Here is a 19,446-nt window from a genome sequence, read left to right as displayed (position 1 = left end):
TGTTCTTCTACCTGCCTGCTTTCCCTCCCAGCCCCCACCCCTTCCCTTCCTCCTCAGAAATAGTCAAGCTTGTTGTCTTAAGGATCTCTGAGCCCTTTGGACAAATCTGGTGGAGTTCAAGAGTCACCAGGAAGGGGAAAATTATTACGGGGAGGGCAAGGACATGTAAGCAATTGAGGTACATACACTATTACAGTCCCCCCAAGTCCCTTCATCCTCCACAATCCTATCCCAAATCAATCAAATTAACTCTGTAGTTTTGAAAGAGCCTTCCCAGTAAACTTTACTGAACAGTCACTACAACAAAGAAGCCTTTGAAGTACCTACATTTACACTGGCTGACTATACACCACTATCTCTAATTGCTCAGTGTGCTGAGCAACGTCCTCAGAGACAATTTTTATTTATTTTGGATCAGTTTACACACAAGTACAACAGCAGCTTAAACATCCAAGTTTTACTTACACTAACTGACAAAAAGAAACACTACCACCAAGACTGCAGTCTTTAAATAAGGGTAAGGAAACCAAAGACCCTCCGAGGATGCTCTGCAAAGATTCATTCGCAGCTGAATTTCATTTCTGAAGAAAGATATGCAAAGTGTTTTTATCTTCATTTGACTGGGTGTCAACAGAATGTAATAGACTCTGAAAGAACAGAACCATCAGATTAAGATACAGCTTGTCCTTCACTACTTCTGGCTGAACTGCCAGAATCAGTAACAAATACCTCAGAAAAGCAGAACAGAACTCCTTCAGTAAACTGTGCTTTAAGTAACCTCCCCCTCTGCATTCAGACCACCACCACACTCAAAAGTTGGAAGGACTTATCCACCAAGATTCATCAGCTTCCTCCTGTTCAGAGCTGCATATTTATGATATACACAGTGTTATCTAAAAATAAGTTCTAGAATTTAAGTAAGTGAGTTTTTCCATGCTAAATATTGTATTTTATTATTTTCCACATGACTGGAATCAGGAAGTACCAATGAAACTGCTCAAGACTGTTCCTCTTGGCCTTTCACACATGATGAATTTTCAGAGCTCTATCACATTTTCTCCCCACGGCTCTCTCACTTTCTTTTTCAACCTGAAAAATACCGTTCTGACAGAGGTTGTCTACAAGGAAACCATTTCACTGTAAAACCTGTTCTACTACAATCTCTCATTAAAACCAAGGAAATGCACTGTTTCTTCCCCTTAGAAATACTGGAGAATGAACTTACTATATTTCTTATGAAAACAATATTCAAACTTTAAAATGCTCTATTTTTTATTTCCAGTCTGAGGATGAATCATAGTTAAAGACAGCTGCCGAAAATGATATGAAAGCAAGAAATATTTTAGCAGCAAAAATAAAGAGCAAGATCAAAAGACAACTAAACATCCTACAAATGTAGCTCAAACTATAGCTCAAATCAGCATTTCCTGGGTTTTCTTGAATTACATCCCTAACATATATAGAAAAAATAACTGAACTGTGACTATCTTCTACTATTCGGTATCTTCTTGTTTACAGCATTAACAACTGAACAAGTCCACTCAAATTTCTAATCCCTGGGTTAACTATATTTGAGAAATGAAAGTTATATAAGTTTTTCTCATTCAAATTGATTTTGATAACCCAGAGCAAGTCAGTAGGTGTCATCTTCATCTAGGTTCATCTAATGTGATCTTCTACCCAATTATAGAAGCTGTGGTTTAATCAGCCCATTATACAAAAACCTCTCATGAGATGTAACAACATCTAATATTTTCCAAGACTGACTTGAAGAAAATTACAGTGCTGTTCAGCTCCAAGGGCCCTGTGAACTCCCCTCTGAAAAGTATTAAGCCATCTTACAAACACTGCAGAGCCCAAAAACACCTCTAAAGGAAGTCTGACAGAATGCAGTCTCACAGGTCTGAAGTTTTTATGTACAACCTGATATAGTTGTGCTAATTACAAAGAGAAAACGTTTGTGCAGCTGAAGTTCAGAAAACTACTCTTCCACCTAAATAATGAAACAAAGCATGGCCTAAGCTGTATCTTCACCTTCATGGCTGTAAACACGTGCCCACACTAAATTCTACTACCACTAACTCATTGCTATTGAAAATACGTGTTTAAAAACCACAAATGCACTCAGCAATTTTAGAAAAGGAATGTTATTATTATTCCATTTTATGGAATAGTTAGACTAAGTGGACTAACATACTGCCCTGAAGCTAAAGCACTGTACCTCCATCTGCAGACACACAGATTACAGAGCCAAAGACCTCAGAGCAGTATGTAAAACACAGAATGCTCCTTAGTGCTTTTGGTTAAATACTCTACAATTATTTACAACTAAGAATTGCCCCACAGTTTTATCAGAAAACTTAAAAATCCATTGAAAACACAAAGTCTAAAGGGAGGTCAGCAAAAATCAGAGGAAAATAGAAGTATATGGACAGTTGAGCAAACAAACCTGCAGTCACAAGTTTAGCACTGCTGCTCTTGCATTCTCCATCTTCCACACTTTTGCTTGTGCTCTTTTCTTTCAAGAGGGGAACAGTATTGTCAAAAGGTATGCACTTGCTGGAGGCAACATTTTCTCCACTGTCTGGCTGATTAATTCTGCTGTTTGCTTCAAGTAGAGGAGTGAAGTCCTCAGACTGAGCAGCTTCACCAGGTTCCAGCTGTGAGGAGCTTTTAGCCTGTGACACATTCTTTGAAGACACAGGAAGAGATTCTTCATCACTGTCAAATCCAAATGGATCCTCTGTTACCTCATCTTCAACTTTGGGTTTCTTAGGAACTTCAGAAATATCTGGTTTGACACTGGGCCTCTTCTGTCCTAATTTCGCCATGAAGGTGGTTTCTCCCCATTTTGTACTGAGGGTGGTCCGTTTGTTGGAAAACACTTCATCAAACTTGGAACTGCCATTTCCTCCTTTCCGGCTGTAGGTCTTTCCAAATCGGGATGTCATTTTGGCTCCTGTTTCATATTCTCTGTTGTGAAAGAAAGAAGAAACATCAATTCATCACCTCTAGAACAAATGATTGTTACTTCCACCCTTTATTGGGCCTACAAGCACCAGGCATGTACATTGCCTGGTGATCAGATCCATCACCTGCTTCTTTCTAGACTCACTCATTCACATGTGACTGTCATTAGGGCAAAGGTTCTGCATTAAGCACCCACTAAAATAAATTGAAATTCAGTTACTTGCACATTTATAAACCAATAGCACAATGAATCCTTAAGAAAAAATCTTCTAAAAATGGTATTTCTTTGCTCTAATTTTATATTTTCAAGGATAGAAGGCACTTTCATAAAACAACTCAGCAATATTTCCACATCTGACATGCAGCTCCCTCCTAGAGTCCAAGAGCACAGCATGGCATTAAAAAAATCTCTTGCCAGTTAAACACAAAATCTGTCAGAATATTTTACATTGCTGTCGATGTATTTTGAGTACTAATTAATCACAATGATGACAACTCCATCCCATGTTCATCTCTCACATTCACTTAACAAGTGTTTTACTTGGTAACATAATGTGGTCAGGACTGGTGCACAGCAATCCCCCACAGTAAATCTGATTCACCAAGGGACAGAACAGAGACACTGCTCAATCCACTTCTAAGAACATGCAGGACCCCTTCAGCAGGCCCCTGTGAACTGTTACTGCTCACTGGCTCTTACAAGCACAACCACTCCACTGCTTGCTCAGAACAGAAGGGTAAAAGTAACAGATTAAGCAGGAACACATTCAAGAGTTCCTTGCATGTGGTGTTGTTCTACTTTTGTTTAACTCAAGAAGGAAGACTGACCACCTGGGGGATTTTTACCCAAGAACAAATACTTCCACTACTGGACAAATGACAACACAAACTCCAAATCCTCCTATCTGTTTTGTGAAGCACTATTTCTCTCTTTTTGGCCCAAACATGGATAGGAAATTGCAATTCTTTATAGTCAGCCTGAATCTAATCAAGTCCATCTTTCTCTCTGAAACTCCTCTCCATACTGGAAAAGAGTCTGCTAAAAAAGACAGTTATTTAAGCTACAGAATCAAAGAAATCTAACTTCTGAAATGTTAACTAACTTCATATAAATATATGAAAAATGGCAGTTAAAATAATTTTTATGGGACTTATCGTGATCTATTTGTTCAATACAACTATTTTTATTATTACTCCCCAAATATGTGACATACTGTCTTTCCTATTTTAGTTTTCATCTCAACACTCAATTTCTCAACCTGAAGTGTCAGTTTTGCATCTACCAAAACTGCCAGACTGCTTTCCAGAAATGTCCCTCTATCACTTCATTCTAGCAAGACTGTCTCACTAAAAACAGTCTCCCTCTATTAGACCAGGCCAACCTTCACTTACCATAGGAACCAAACAATTCATGGGGAGAAAATCCATGGAGAAAATTTAAAGTGAATTAAAATGATCACATTTGAACTTCAGAAGTTTATCAGGCAGATGGTGATGCAATGCAGAAGAGCTACAGGAACACCCACTTTGGGAAAGGCTCTTTTTACATGTGGTGCAGCTGAGGGAAGGTGAAGGCAGGTGCTTATCTGCTGAGCAGAACTCTGCTGCAAAAGCCCACTCTTCAGAGGGCTCCTGCCTGCTCCTAGGAAACAGCACTCTTTAACCCCATCTCCTCTTTTCCCCACACACATCACTGCCAAACTTCCTTTTTTCCTCCCCTGTAGGTAGCTCCAATTTTCTATCTATGCATAGTTTAGAAAGCAAACTAAATCTAAATGACCAGTTTTATTTCGCTGATGCTTGTAAGTATTTGTAATACCAACCAAAATATTTTAGATCAGAACAGCCAGGTTTTTGAACTGTAGAAGCTAAAGTAAAGTATTTATTAGTTTCCAACAACTTACAGGAAAGAAAAAAACATTTCACTCATCACTAGCACATTTTCCTCCCCTAAACTGTCAAGACTCAAATAAGTATTAATCATAATAAGCATTGTAAGAAGTACTCAAGTATTTTTGATACTACATTCCCAGCCTATGCAAAGATAATGAAATATTTAAATTATGGCTTGTGGCTTGTAGTTCCAAAGAGAGGATTCCTGTAGTCAAGAGGAGTTTATTTTCAGAAAGTGAAGCATATTTTCTTATTTGTATATTTTAAAATTAGGAGAATCTTATAAGAAGTTTTAAATCAAAATATCAAAACCCAAATTAATACTCAATACAATGTGCATAGTTAAAAGACGAGTATTAGGAAAATATAAATACGTTATGCTATAAACTTGTGTCTTAGATTTAAGAACATAAAGAGGTGCCTCCTTACACGAGAGCATCAACAGAATAAGATTTTTACTCTTTACTTACAATTTTCTCTCGATTTTTCACTCAGGGGGAAATAAAACACTTGCTCAATTCCTGTTTCCACTCCCTGCCTCCCTCGCCTGCATTGTGCCGCACCATTTGGAGCAGCGCAAGCAACGTAAATAGGTGTAAAAACCCAAAACACAGTTCTCCCTCATTTCCCAGCGCTAACTCGGCGGACCAGCTGGAGACAAAAAGCCCGGTAATTGCCCAGGAAGCCCATCAGTCACCCCTACTCATCGCTCCTCTCTACACCGCTCCTCTTACATAATCAAAGCAAAGAAAAATAGGTTAAATGCACGGAGGCAGAAGGAGCTGATGAAATCCCACGGTGACAGTTTCTTTTTTCCTCCCTCCCCCTGCGGCGGGGGGGGTGGGGGGTGTGCGAGCGGAACCGGGTCACCCCACCGCTCCCTGATGTCATTTCCCCTCCCGCCCGGCCGCCTCCCCCGCCCCGCCGCACCACCGGCCCACATTACACAAGTGCCCGGGGCAGCCGCGGCCCGGCCCGCGGAGCCGCTCCCCGCCACCGCTTCACCCCCGGTCCAACTCCCGCCCCTCAACTTCGCGCCGGCCCGGGGGCGGCGGCCCCGCACGCCCCTCCAGGCGGGACAGCGCCGGGGGCCGCGGCGGCGGCTGCTGCCCGCGGGGTGCGGGCCCCGCTCCGCGGCCCGCGCGGCCCCCGCCGCCCCCTTACCCGGCACCCACCTCGGCGTCAGCGGTGGCGGCAAGTGCCGGGCGCGGGCCCGGCCGATGTGGCTCCGGCCGCGGGTTCGGGCCGCCGAAGCGCCGCCTAGGAAAGGCGCTCAGCCTGCGGGACGCCTCCGCCCCTCCGGCAGCGGGACCCTCTCGGGGTGTCGCGGGCGTCAGGGCCCCCGGCGCCGCCTCCTCCGGCGCCGCTTCCTCCGCGCCGGGATTATCGCCGCGCTCGGGACGGGCCCCGGGACCATCTCTCCGCCATTTGCCCCCGCTCCTTCCTGCCGTCACCGCGCGCGCCCCGCCCCCCGCCGCCGCGGCCAATCGCCGCGCGCCTCGCTCGGCCGCCCGCGCCGCCTCCGCGCCTGCGCCCTGCCGCGCGGTGCCCGCCGGGAGTTGTAGTTTGCGGCGCGGCGCGGGCCCCGCAGGGCCCGGGCCCGGCCCCCGGAGCCGGCGGGCGGGTCCCCGTGGCGGGACGGCCCGAGACGGGACGGAACGGGGTGGCCCGACCTAGCGGGAGCCGCCGCCTCCCCGCGGCCTCCTCCGCCCGGGCCCGCGCGGAGGCTCTGAAGGCGGGGCCAGCGGGGCCCGCCGCGGGCAGCCCCGACCGGCCCCACCCCGATGGCGCTCAGGCCCAGGTGGGTCCCGGCGCCCGTCGAGGAGTGTGGGAGCAGCCCGGGCAGCCCAGCCCGGCTGGAGCCGCGGAGGGTCAGAACTCTGCCCGGGAGCTGGGCAAGGCAGCAGGCGCTGCAGCGGCCCTGCGGGCACTCTATGGGAAGTTTGCGGTGCCTCGTGCAGGGCACAGGAGCCCCCTGCGCTCGGTGCCGCCCTGGCTGTACTCACAGTGCGTGCCCGGCCGCCACATCCGCTCCGGGCAGGAAACATGCTCTGCACACAGGGCCCGGAACGAACCGGGCAGGCTCTGAAACTGTGGCTCTCACATGCTCCCACTTCCACAAGCTGTCACATCCACCCACACGCGTTAGATTTATGCACACCTTTGAGGCTTTAATTAATGATACACACTGTGCAGAGAGCAAAAACGCTCCACAAGGATTGTGTCATGTGGCAAATACGTATGGACATCAAACAGTCACCAAATCCAACATTTTATATTCTGTAGGCAGTATTTCGTAAAATCCTCGTAGGACAGACAACTAAGGATGAATGACAAGAAAAACATTAAACATCATCACGCAGATGTAGTTTGGTAATTTTTCAGAGGAGTGAGGAACTCAGAGAAGTAAAATGAAATTCTACAACTTTGGAGTCTAAAATGGTTTCACATCACATGCTTATACTCAAACCATCGTTTGAGGCTTTACAAGGCTTTACAAGACAAGTCCCAAATGCAGAACTAATTAAGAGGCTGATTTCACTCCACAGAAGAGGTTAGAGTTGTCTCAATACCTCTAGGTTTTTTCTTAATTTAATATTTACTTTACCCAAAGGCAAAATCACTGCCTCACAATAAGAAGATGCTAGACTATGGTTTTGTTTAGTGATCCTCTGAGTAAATCTGGTCTTTGCTGCATCTCTACTGATGTGTTGGAGCTTTCAGGCATTACTTCTAAAGCACAAACATGCTGTGAACATGCTCTCTAAATCCAGTATACAACTGGAGGAAGTAGAGATAAAACCAACAGGGCCTTGCAATGAGAAGTACAAGTTTGATTTGGAATGTGGTTGAGGTTTGTTTTGTGTTTCAGACAAGCCTTACAAGCTCACCTGTATCTCACCACCTGACTCAGTTACTGAAGAGCCATTAAAAACAGGCTACAGACTTTAAAATCTGTAATTTGACTACAAAAACGGAGAAGATTGTTCTCCTGAGAGTATTCTTGATCAGAGCCACTAAATAGCTAATTTAAACTCCAAGAGTAAAATGGATAGCTAAACCTGTTTGAGTTTGCATAGTCTTATTTGATGACTGATCTGTTAGACAAAGAGGAAAAAACAACTGTGAGAGCTTGAAACACTGAGGCTCTGACAAGTCCTTCACAACATAAAAATTTGTCCTGAGAACCAGAAAAAGTGAAGAATATGGCCAGAGTAAGGAAGTAACACCAAGATACTATTAGGAAATAGTTTCTATTTTGATATGAAGCTGGAAGAATTGAAATTAAATTAGCTCTATTTCCGATGTAAAGCTGGGATACCTAAGTCACTAATACAGTAATGGAGAGAATTTTGCAGTCTAATGGTAGTAATTGGATGTATTTAAAAGTTCTTACCCACCTTATACCCCTGGGCTAGCTTCATATTTCTAGCTGTATTTCCAGTCTTTGTAGAAACCCCACACAGAGTAATCCAAACCACTGCAGATTTAGGGTCATGAGGGAATTTCCCATGACTAACAGAGGATAAATTAAACTCATTTATGTGCTGCCTATCCTATTCTGGGTACCAGCACAAGCCTGTAAGTGAAGCCTTTTACGAGGATGATGATGGCAAAACAAATCTTGTTGTGTTCAAGAACAGCAGAGATGTGCCAGTTTTACTGCCCCAACATACCTGAGGTACTTTGAAAATCTGACACCCTGTATCTTACTAAGCTTGGCAGTTAACACATTAAGCTCTGCTATTTCCATTTGTATCTGGCTCACCTCAAATATGCATGTAGCATGGCAGAGCAAATAAAAGCCAAATCCCATCTGCGTTTGGCAGTAGGTATGTTTCATTCTCAGAGGGTGTAATTTAACAGGCATTTTATGCTTTTTGTGAAATTATATTACTGTTGGTTGCCATCTCCATTCACACCAAAAAATCCCCAAATCCAACCACACAAATCCTTTCACAAAAAAGCAGCCCATGAAACATTTGGCATTTGTCTTCATGAGAACAGCAGTGGAAGATAATGCAGCCATGTTCAAAGAGTAGTTTTTCCACCTTAAAAGTTTTCTGAGAAAGCCTAAGGGAATCCTGCAGCTTCCCATTACTGCCTGCCCCCCAAATCCCCCCAAATAAACTATCATCTTTGCTGCTTATTATAAAGTCAGACAGCCCTGAAAAACACAGCTCAAATGCATCAAAAGTGGATATAAAAGAGATAAAAACATAGTAGGAAGGAACACATAAACAGGACAGAACAGTTATTTGGATACACTGCATCTTAATACACTCTGGACCCCTCTCAGTTTTCCTCCTGAGGTTCTGTGCCAGGACCTGTGCGGGGTGAACAACACAGAATTTTCCAAATGAGCTGCAGCCTAGTACAGAGCCTTTCAAAAACATTAAAACATTTTAAACTTTCTCCCAAAAGAAAAGGGAGGCAATGCAGTAGGAAAACAGAAGGTTTCCCATGCAGCAGATACTCTTGGGGCAGATGAAGACAGTCACATCCTTCCAGAAAGCTGCCAGGAAGGTTTCTCAGTGCTGCCTCATGGACAAAACATAGCATTTGAGAGTAATAGCAGCATGATTGAGGCTACAGGTTTTAAAGGGACCATAGTAGTAGGCATCCTTTATATCAAGTACATGAATTAGCACCATTACACACCCTTGCTCCAGTCCTTTTCCCACAAAAAGGGAATAAGCTCATAATCCATTGCCCTTTTTCCCTGTGAAGCACTACCCAGGAAGCAAACAGTAGCTCATTGGAAAGCTCTCCCCACTGTTCCTCATGCCTAAAATGTTCTCCTCACATCTGAAAGCCTCTCAGTCCACTCCTCCTCCTCTGCCTCTCAGCCTAGTCACCATTTGCCTTTTAAGTACTCAACTTCCTGTAGTGCTTCCTTCCTTGCCTCTTGTCCAGGTGGGAAGGGATGGGGGTGAAGAGGATGTCCTGCTGCACTCACAGCTGCTGCAGTGCTTTCATGTCCCAGTTAGCACCACTTACAATGCTAAACATTTTGGTGCTTTTTGCTTTTACTTTGCCAAAAGTCACCATGCTCCCGTAGCTGTCCTTCAAATGTCACAGGCACACACGGGTGAGAGCACACAGCCCTTGCCATTTCGATTCACTGGGGCGAGAATTTCCCCCTTGCTATTTGCACAGCAAAGGTGAGGGGAGGGTAAAGAGACACATGAAGTAACTGATTACCATATTTTAGTCCTAAAATGGTTACTAAGACTTCTCCTAAAATAGTGACTAAGGCTTTAGTATCACCAGTAACATGCTGGAGGAAGGGCAGCAGCACCAGCCCCAGCAGCAGCACAGGATCGCAGGAATGGCAGGGTTGTACTGAGAGCTGCGCAGGGCACACATGGTGGGCTGACCCAAGCTGGATGCCAGCTGTCCACCAAAGCTGCTCTGTCACTGCCCTCCTCAGCTAGGCAGGGGAGAGAAAATACAACAAAAGGCTCATGGGTCAAGAAAAGGGCAGGGAAAGATCACTCACTAAATTACTGTCACAGGCAAAACAGAATTGACTTGGGAAGATTACTTACATTTATTACCAACCAAGTCAGAGTAGGATAATGAAAAATAAAACTAAAATTGTGAAACACCTTCTTCACATCCTCCCTCTTCCCAGGCGCAACTTTGCTCCCAGTTTTCTCTATCTCCTCCCCACTCTCACATATTCCCCTCTCCAGCTGCAGTTAGGCAGTTTTCTTCTTCCCTTTCTTATATCTGTTATTCCAGAGGTGCTACCACCATCACTGCTGGGCTTGGCCTTGGCCAGTGCTGGGTCCATCTTGGAGCCAGCTGGCAAGGGCTGTATTGGACACAAGGGAAGCATCTGAGCCTCTCATAGAAGCCACTCCTGCTACCAAAACCTTGCCATGCAACTAAAAAGTAGAAAGTACAGGGGCAGGGAAAAAGGAGAGATCTGCACCCCAGTGTACAGCAAAGTATAATTTCTGTCAAGAATTTGGCTTTTCTTAGTGAGGGATTTCCAATGAATATTGTACTGCTAATTTCTGACACTGAACCCTGAGAAGAAGGACTGAAAGGTGTTCAAACAGGGGATCTTTATATAGCTTTGGATCATAGTTTTCAGTAGCTGCCTGCTCATAGTGGAGGCCATGCCAAGGCATTAAGTTTGATAACCAAAAGGCTAAAACAAACACTGCTGGACAGACCAAAGGAATGCTTATATCAGTGCAGCAAAGAGCCAAATCTCCATGATTTAAAAAATAAAAATTCCCTGGATTGTGGCATTACTGAATCAGGCCCAGACAAAAAAAGTTGTGCTACTCCTCCTACCTCCTCTCTGGCCTGCACACCCACCTGTTGCAATCATGTGAGAGGCAGCATCGTCCCTGCAATGCCAGAGCCTCTGGAAAGACTCGTTTTACTCAATGAACCAACAGTAGTCACTCACCTACGGCTAAATTCTCAGTGGTTTTCTGTGCAGCTTTTTCCCCTAGGTGATCAGCCTGTAAGTCTACTGGAAAAACCTGTGGTGAAACACTAGTGGGAAAGCACAAAGTAGCTTTCACCTTGTTACAATCATCAAGGTCAGAACTTTATTCGGCTATGCAGTATACTCCCAGCAAGCTCTGCTGAGAAAGTAACCACCCGTGCTGTTTCCCACTGAAAATTTTACAACGTGCCCACATGTTTTGGGAGAAAAAAAAACAAAACAAAGGCATTTGCAATAAGAATGCAGCCTCACTTTAAAATCCACAAGGAAAGTAAAGGTTCCTTCCTTTGAACAAAGCAAGTTCCCATTGTTGTATAAGGAATAAAAGGGTGCTGTCTCTCTCAAATACCTGAGATCTCTCACAGCCCTGTAGGATGATCAGACTGAATACCAATCTTTCCTTCTTCCTGATTTTTTTTGGCTTCCTTTTAAGATATCTCTGTTTCACATTATTATTGAATTTCTGTCTGTCTTTATGGCAACAGCTCTTAAGGAAAGCTACCAAACTGTGTCCACATTGTGCTTGTTGGGGAAACAAAAACATGGGAACCCATCAAGAAATTGGTTCTTATAACAAGCTCATTGGTGCAACTGTCATTGTCCTACCCTATTCCTCCTCCAGCAATAGGGGAGAAGCCACTTCTGATGCTTATTTTGCTGCTTTGTTTCCTTCATCTTTTAAAAAGGGCAGGTATGTGACCAACACTTTATCTTCCTTTGTCCTCTTAGTTTTGATTATTGGATGTGGCTGTCACATGCAGATGCTGTAACCTGTAACATTACCTTTTGAGTTTTAATTTACAAGAGTTTTGTTTTCAGATTAACAAGTTTGTTGGTACACTGGAACCAGGATGTGTGGCCATTGAGGATTGTGAGCAATGCTACAAAGGACGGCAACATCAACTACAACTGGAGAAGCAACTCCACAGAGAATTAAAACTGATGTAACTAATGAGGTCTGAGTGGACGTGTCCCTGAACGTCATGACAGAATTCATGTACGAGCTAGCAAATTAAGCTGATAAAATGAAACTTGAAAAAAAAAATCAAATTAAGATTTCCTCATGGGAACGTAGGAAGCAACAAAATATCAGTTAGTGACTTCATTAGCTTCTTCCCAGAATAGAGCTCTGAACAAATTACTTTCACCTTTACTCAGACTACAACGCAGCACCACCAAGAAAGCTGCAATGTCTATTGCATAAGACCCTGGTATGTCCAGGGCCTTACACTGTGCCAGTTTTGCAAAGCTGTTCACACTTAAGGCGCCCTGCATACAATGCAACCATGTCCCATGAAATCACAGCACAGCAAAGATCACACCACAGCATGGAGCAGAGGGCCTGATAATGAGTGGTGGCAGAGTACGCTCAGAAAAGTGGCTAATGATAACAAAAGGCTGAAAACATCTGTGCATTGCCTGCTTCTTTAGACGTGTCACGGAAATGACTCATTACTGGATCAGCCACATGTAAGGGCAACAGAGCAGGCAGTGCATTTACTGTCCAAAAACACATTATTATTCTAATAATACACTGCCCTCCAGGCAGCCTCCTTATGCTAGACTTCTCTGCTGGATCTGTGACCTTGAAATTCTGAGATAAATGTTTATTGTGTGGCACAGTTTTTTTTTTGGTAAACATTTGAAAGAAATTGGAGGAATTACTGATGCAAGAATTTAGGCTCAAACTAAGATGCTTTGACTAAATCAAAATGTCTCCCCAGTGGTTTTTATAAAAAAATAAGCCTTGTACCATGGCTTGGGGAAAACAAAACATAATTCCTTTTATCTTTTAGTGATAATAACAAGTGGCTTGAACAGCATGCCAGCATCTACTTAGTGGTTTTTGTGCCTTTCAGATGGTAGATACTTAAGCATACTTGAAAGCTCATCTCAATCAAAATACCTTTACTGATCTGCTGTCAAGCAAACACACAACAGACAAGTTCATTCAAAAGGAAAAAATCATTCTATGCTCTACTTCAGCTCAATTCCAAGTCTTCATCAGCACAGTACTGCATCTTTAATATAAAGTGTAAGAAATGTTGTTCTTTAAATGCTTTCTCAGTCCTGCAGAGAGCTGTTTTGTGGCTGACAGGTCCTTCCTGTCCCAATCAGTTCCCAGACTCTAATTTTCAACACAGGTCCCAAAAAAGGAAGAAACAAAGTATTTAGGTCTTTTGGCTTAATTTTCCATTTTCTTCCCACCACCAAATGCAAGATTGGGCAAGAGCTGAGTCATCATACAGGCACTGCTAAGTAGTTTCATTTTTGTATAAAATTGAAGGCTTTGGTCATTATCAGCTTGGACCAGGTTCAGTCATGCTGCAGAGGAAAAAAAATCAGAATCTTTCTCAAATCATTGAATTATCCACCAACAGTTATCAATAGCTAAGGCAGGAAAAAACAGTTGAGAGAGCATTGATCACATTTCTTCATTTTTGTGTATGTACGTCATCATGTACAAATATTGAATGTTCTCTATGAAATAAAGGTTCGATTAAGCAGAAAAGATGTTTAAAGCAGTAACAGCTCTCTGCTGGACTCCAGTGACACCTACTGGTAAACAAAGAAGTTACCAAACATTTCTTTAAAATGAAGCAGCAGTAATTTATGTACCTGCCCTTAGGATCACTAATAATGTTTTTGGCAGCTCAGGCTATGAACCACACCACAATCAGGTGTTAGAGTTAATTAAACAGTGTATTTATTTTTCAAAATTGGATTTTGACTTCATCTGACTCTTACCTATTTGAAACTGCATTTTTATCACTCTGAAGGTATTGTCAAGTCCTACATTTTGCTACTGGCAGCTGTAGATTAAAACAGGCCAGTGGATTTTTGGCTTGCTGGACTACACTGGACATATTTCCAATTTTACTCTTAGTGATGTCATTAATAAAACTATAGTCAAAAGCTAAATAATTCAACACCTCTCCATTTGCTTTCAGGCGTATTCCTTTTAGCACAGATTCCAAAAATGAAGATCTCATGATCAGATCAACTGACTGAGCTTATGGCTTTTCTTCTGACACCTCCTTGCTGTTTGTAGTGCCAAACTGGTTTGTCACAGCTGTGTTAGTCTGGCAGGTCATACAGATGTTCCTGAATGTCATTTCAGCCAGCACTTGTAAGAGAATAAATACCAATAAACTCTCTAAGTGAGAGCTGTGGGACCAGAATTTCAATAAAACCTCACATGATGCGAGGCTTTACCCACAGAAAATGGATGCAATATGCATGATGTACACTCAGAGACACCTCACTTGCCAGCTGGGACAAGCAGAAGCAACAGAGCAAGGAAAAGTAGTGCTACAGCTCTGGGCACCAGACTCATCTCCCTTTCTACACTGGGCTCCATTGTGTAAACTAGCTCTGTGTATGCACCTGAATATTTCTGTTTGAGACAATCTGTGACAGGGAAATATCATATACAAGGTTTGCAAACCACAGTCTTGCCAAACAACTGGCCATAAACATCACTGATGGAGCTCTAGCCATCCCCACTGCATTAGGGAAATTTGCCCTTACTGCCTCTGGCAGGCTTAGAATTGTCTTCGTTTCATCCCTAACACTGAGGTCCTCTCAAATATGGCTGAACAAAGCCATGAAGCTTTTTACCTCTTTATCCTGCATATCCTTCCTTTGAGGAGCTGAAGCTTCCTGTACAAAAGTCTCTTTTGGTTAAGTCTGACAGTCTCCAGTGCAAACTGTCCCAGGACAACAAAAATGCTCTATTATGGAGTGGTGAGGCCACCTGGCAATGAACATCCACCACAAATCCACACAACTCTCAAGGTATCAACCCAGGCATCTCAGAACAAAGAATGCACTGGTTTTTTTTTTATTTTTTTTAGTACCAAATTTTAAGTTGAAAAATTGCTTCTGATAGAACACATCAGCCAGATTTGCAGAGGCAGGAATATTGTTATAGCTTACTGGAAAGCAGACAGACCAAGGTACCTTGGTTTTATGGTAGAATACTTGCCAATTAAATGCTGTTCCCAGTACTCAATAACAAAAGCTCTAAGCCAGACTATAAAGACAACAATTTCTAAAGGAACTGCAGAAACAGTTTTAGAAGTCAGGCTATAAATCTGCTAAGCAATAGCTCAATATCAATTTTACAACATGTCTATAATAATGGCTTTACAAACCTGTGTACATAATTAGAATAGGAAGATATTAGATATTGCAGTATGCTGCAACTTCAAGATCTGCTCAAAGAATACCTTTTTGTTTTTAAACATGATGCATTAAACTTTATCAGAGCAGAACTATGCATGATCCCATGGAAATCAGATGCCCAGATGTTACTCCCTGGCACTCTGCATTTGGCCCCTGGGTTAACCATAACTTCTGTGAAGGGCACAGTGCTGGCAAACTGATAGGAACCTATCACAGTGATGAGCAAATGCATATAAAGGATACATATAGAAAGAACCATCCCATAAAAATCAAACTCTGTACCTTGACTAAACAGAGATTCACATAATTATTATAACAGAATTGAAGTTTCTCATAAATTAGATGTTAATTTCTGGAGCAAAAATATTTAAATTAAATTGAAGAAAATTCATGCAGTCCTTTGTCAAAGATAAGTGGAAAGCTTTCCTTGGCAAATGAGGGAAGCCAAGTAACCTGTTTCCAAGTTTCCATTCAAACCCAGTAGTTTAAATTTCTCATTATTTAAAAAAGACAAACTCAAAGCTATCTTTTATGTGAACAGATGCTGTGCTGTCTTCTTGAAGCTGCAGGCTTAGAGGCAGATTTTTCATGCAGCTGCAGAATGAAGTCAACAAGCCCACTCTGTTCCAGGGTTGCTATTCAGAACCTTTTGGGCAGCAATGAAAGAAGATCACATCAATTTCATGCTGGTTTTGCTACTCTACAAAGAAACAAGCAGCAGAGAGAGACACGAATCATGCCTAGATTGCAGGGGGGAAAATGTGTCAAACTCCTCAGAAAAACGAGGTATGGAAGATTTAATCAAATCTAACTTTTATGAACACCTCTTTTACTTCAGGGTGCTTTTGGTGGCATGGCACTGTTTCTGTAGCAGCCTCTACTCTGGCTGAGTTACAGACATTGAGCTCCATGTGCAATTAAGAGCCATGAGTATGGCCCCTGGATCCCAGCTTGAACAGATTTGACAGATATTGGCCTCTGTCCCCATCAGCAGCATTTCCTTTGTGGCCCATGATCATTTTCAGCTCTGCATATGACATTACTCCTGTACTACAATCCAACACACTTGTTTTACAATATTAATTTAATTGTAATAACATGTGCTGGTCTTGGGAGAAATTCCAGCTGCAGGTACAGAAAACCCTCTGCAGGCAGGAAAACAAAGTGCCCAGAGAGTGCACAGTTCCTATTCTTGAAGGTTTCCAAACCCACCTAGATAAGCCCTGAACAGTCTGGTCTGACATTTGAGCTGACCCTGCCTTGAGCTGGAGGCAAGATGAGAGACCTCCTGAGGTCCCTTCTCAGCAGGATTATTTTATAATTCTATGATAAACTCCATATGCTAGTAAGTGCCAAGTGAGTCATATGCTTTTTCAAAATGGCATTATATATACACACACACTAATACCTATACATTAAAATACTTTAACTTCAGCTCTCTAATATTAAGTGCCTAAGCCCACAGAATACCTTACTCTGTGTAGCACTGATGCTGTGTGTTAGGATGGCTGCAGTTCATGGCTAGAAAGTACAAGTTTCAGTGCTGACTGGGTTGTTCAGATCAGTAGAATAAGTGTGCATGGCTACACATGTTTTAGCAGTATTCCAAGGGAGAGGATATAGGGAATTAGTAGCAATTTGAAGGTGTGTGGGTTGCCTTTGTTTTGCCACTAGCTAATAGCAAGTCCCAGCACTTAGGGGTTAAGAGTCTTAGAAGCAAAACTTGGTAAAAAGCAGTTCACTTTCACTATTTTTCACTATTCACTGAATAGATATCAATGACCATAAACAGAGTTAATTATCTGAGACATGAACTTATAAAATTACATAAAAGCAGAGGCACAACGGAGCTAGAAAGGAAGGTATTGCAATGGAGTCTGTCAAAACCCAGTTACTGAGCTTTGCCATATCCTTGTCTTTTAGGACACTCAGCAACCTCAACCAAGTACATTCATAGTATACTAAACTTATGTCCTGTTTATTTCTACTGATTTCCCATCTTTTGTGCTGAACTCCAGGAATCTCACCTGTATTTTTTCCCCAGCACAAGGAAGTTAGTGTTAAGCATGCCTGCTAGCAACATTGATTTGTCCAAAGTGCCCTCAGATTGGTAACTTGGATATTGAAAGAACAGAACTTCAAAATTCATCAGGATGAAGTGCTGAAGGGTAAGCTCTAATCTGCTCCAGGCCATACTTATGTGTTTCCTTGATGACAGACAAAGTTTGGTCTGTTTCCAACTGGAAAGTTTTTCCCCTCACCAAAATAGCAGCTCTGCTAAGTCATTTGGGGGGGCCAAACCTGTACTGCAGGTGTTTTGCCTGAGCCTGCACACTCAAACCACCTCTTCATCAGGTAGAGGACTGGAAAAGGCAGAACTGCCAGAATGTCCCTCCTGCTGGTACCCAGTATAGGCAGATGGGAGCAAACTGGTGTGGCTCCAGCAAACTGGATCTCGTATCCCTCTGCAGGAGACACTTGAGAAGGTGCAGGACAAGCACAGATCTCCTTCCTCTCCACTCATGTTTCATTGTGGTTAGACATGTTACAAACAACATTTACCATTCTGCTTGTTGGCAAGTTATGACTCAGGAGACTTCAGCGCCTTCTTTCCTAGAGAACAGGGATTACTATCAGATCTTTTTACTAACAAGATAAGCAGCCAGTCTCCCAGGAAACAGATGTATTCCACAAGATGTTGAAGAGAACAGCTTTGTGCTTCTATCACCAGCTACTCCCTTGCTCAAATACGCAGTTATATGTTAATGCTGACAATTAATGTGTCCTGCTTCTCCCTGCTGGACCCCAATTCATCTTTCTCATTAGACTCTGATACAACTCAGCACTAGACTTGTCTCACAGTGGCTGTGCCTGCCACTGGACCTTCTCTGCTCTTCCTGCACAAGTCCTGTGGCATTGGTGAGGCCACTTTCTACACCTGCCTTGCTGTCATCCTCAGCTTCTGGCTCACCTATGTTGCAGAACAGCGTATTATTACTGCTCCCTGACTGCAATCTCTCTTTTGAGCAAAACAGGAAGCTTAAATTTTGCCTAAAATAAAACCAAATACCAATTTGGAAATAAATAAGGTGAACTGGAAAAGCCCATGATGAAGGAAGTTCCCTCTCCCAGGTCCTTCTCCAAGCTCCATTAAGAAAGCATAAAATACAAGCTGTCATATATCTTAGGTACAGAACTATTCAGACAACTGGCCCATAAAAACAAGACTTCAGAAAACATAACATCAAGCTTCTCTGAAGCTTTCTTTACACATCTCCTGGCTGGAAACCTGCTGCATGCCCCTAGCACCTTGTACAATGAGTCAGATTCAGTAATCAGTAGGAAACAGAATTAGCAGTGAAGGCAAAGATATTCATGCAGTGCAATTTACAACAAGGCATCTGTCTGTGCACGAATTAGTATTTTCCTTAATTATCTGTAATAGGAAATCCCAAGATTCTCAGCTGGCCCTGTCAGTCAATATTAACTACAGACTTGGAAAATGATACAAAAATAGAAAGGAAATTGAATCATTCAGAGGCTGCAGTAGCACTTTACAAGTAATGCAAATAGAACTTCACTGGGAACAGTTTCACTATTGGCATGGCTGGTTCCACTCCACTGCAGAGTTTGCCAGCACATCACACAACACAATACAATGTGACATTTAGTTAACTAGCAGCTCTCACATACTGCAAAGAGACTCCCAGAGACAGAAACACTGGTGAAAGCAGCAAGTCCAGAGCAATACATGATGATTATCCATCCATGCTCAACTTTCAATGTGCAATGGTTTGCCTTTTCAAAATTCTGACAATTTGACCATAAAGGTGATGTAGTCCTGCAAAGAACTGTGTAAGGCATACTCCTGATTTTGCCTGGTTGAAGAAATTGTGCAGCTGCTGTACTTTAACAACAGGAGA

General features: G+C 42.9%; 1 protein-coding gene across 4 annotated transcripts in view; it reads right to left on the bottom strand.

The window, feature by feature from the left end:
* Nucleotides 1-19,446, bottom strand: part of WAPL (WAPL cohesin release factor) — a 134,700-nt gene that overhangs the window by 58,576 nt on the left and 56,678 nt on the right. For 2 of the 4 annotated variants that reach the window (XM_066554184.1, XM_066554187.1), the window contains one exon: nucleotides 2,450-2,973. In XM_066554184.1, the coding sequence (XP_066410281.1) occupies nucleotides 2,450-2,951 (502 nt within the window). In that variant the 5' untranslated portion in view covers nucleotides 2,952-2,973. Of the gene's footprint in view, nucleotides 1-2,449; nucleotides 2,974-5,333; nucleotides 5,401-6,038; nucleotides 6,184-19,446 lie in introns of those variants that run through there. The other 2 variants (XM_066554185.1, XM_066554186.1) reach the window with 2 other exon arrangements.

This window comes from Molothrus aeneus, chromosome 8, assembly GCF_037042795.1.
Source record: "Molothrus aeneus isolate 106 chromosome 8, BPBGC_Maene_1.0, whole genome shotgun sequence".
In the NCBI taxonomy this organism is placed as follows: Eukaryota; Metazoa; Chordata; class Aves; order Passeriformes; family Icteridae; genus Molothrus; species Molothrus aeneus.
The sequence above is the reverse complement of the archived record's forward strand: the minus strand, read 5'-3'. Positions and strand labels throughout refer to the sequence as shown.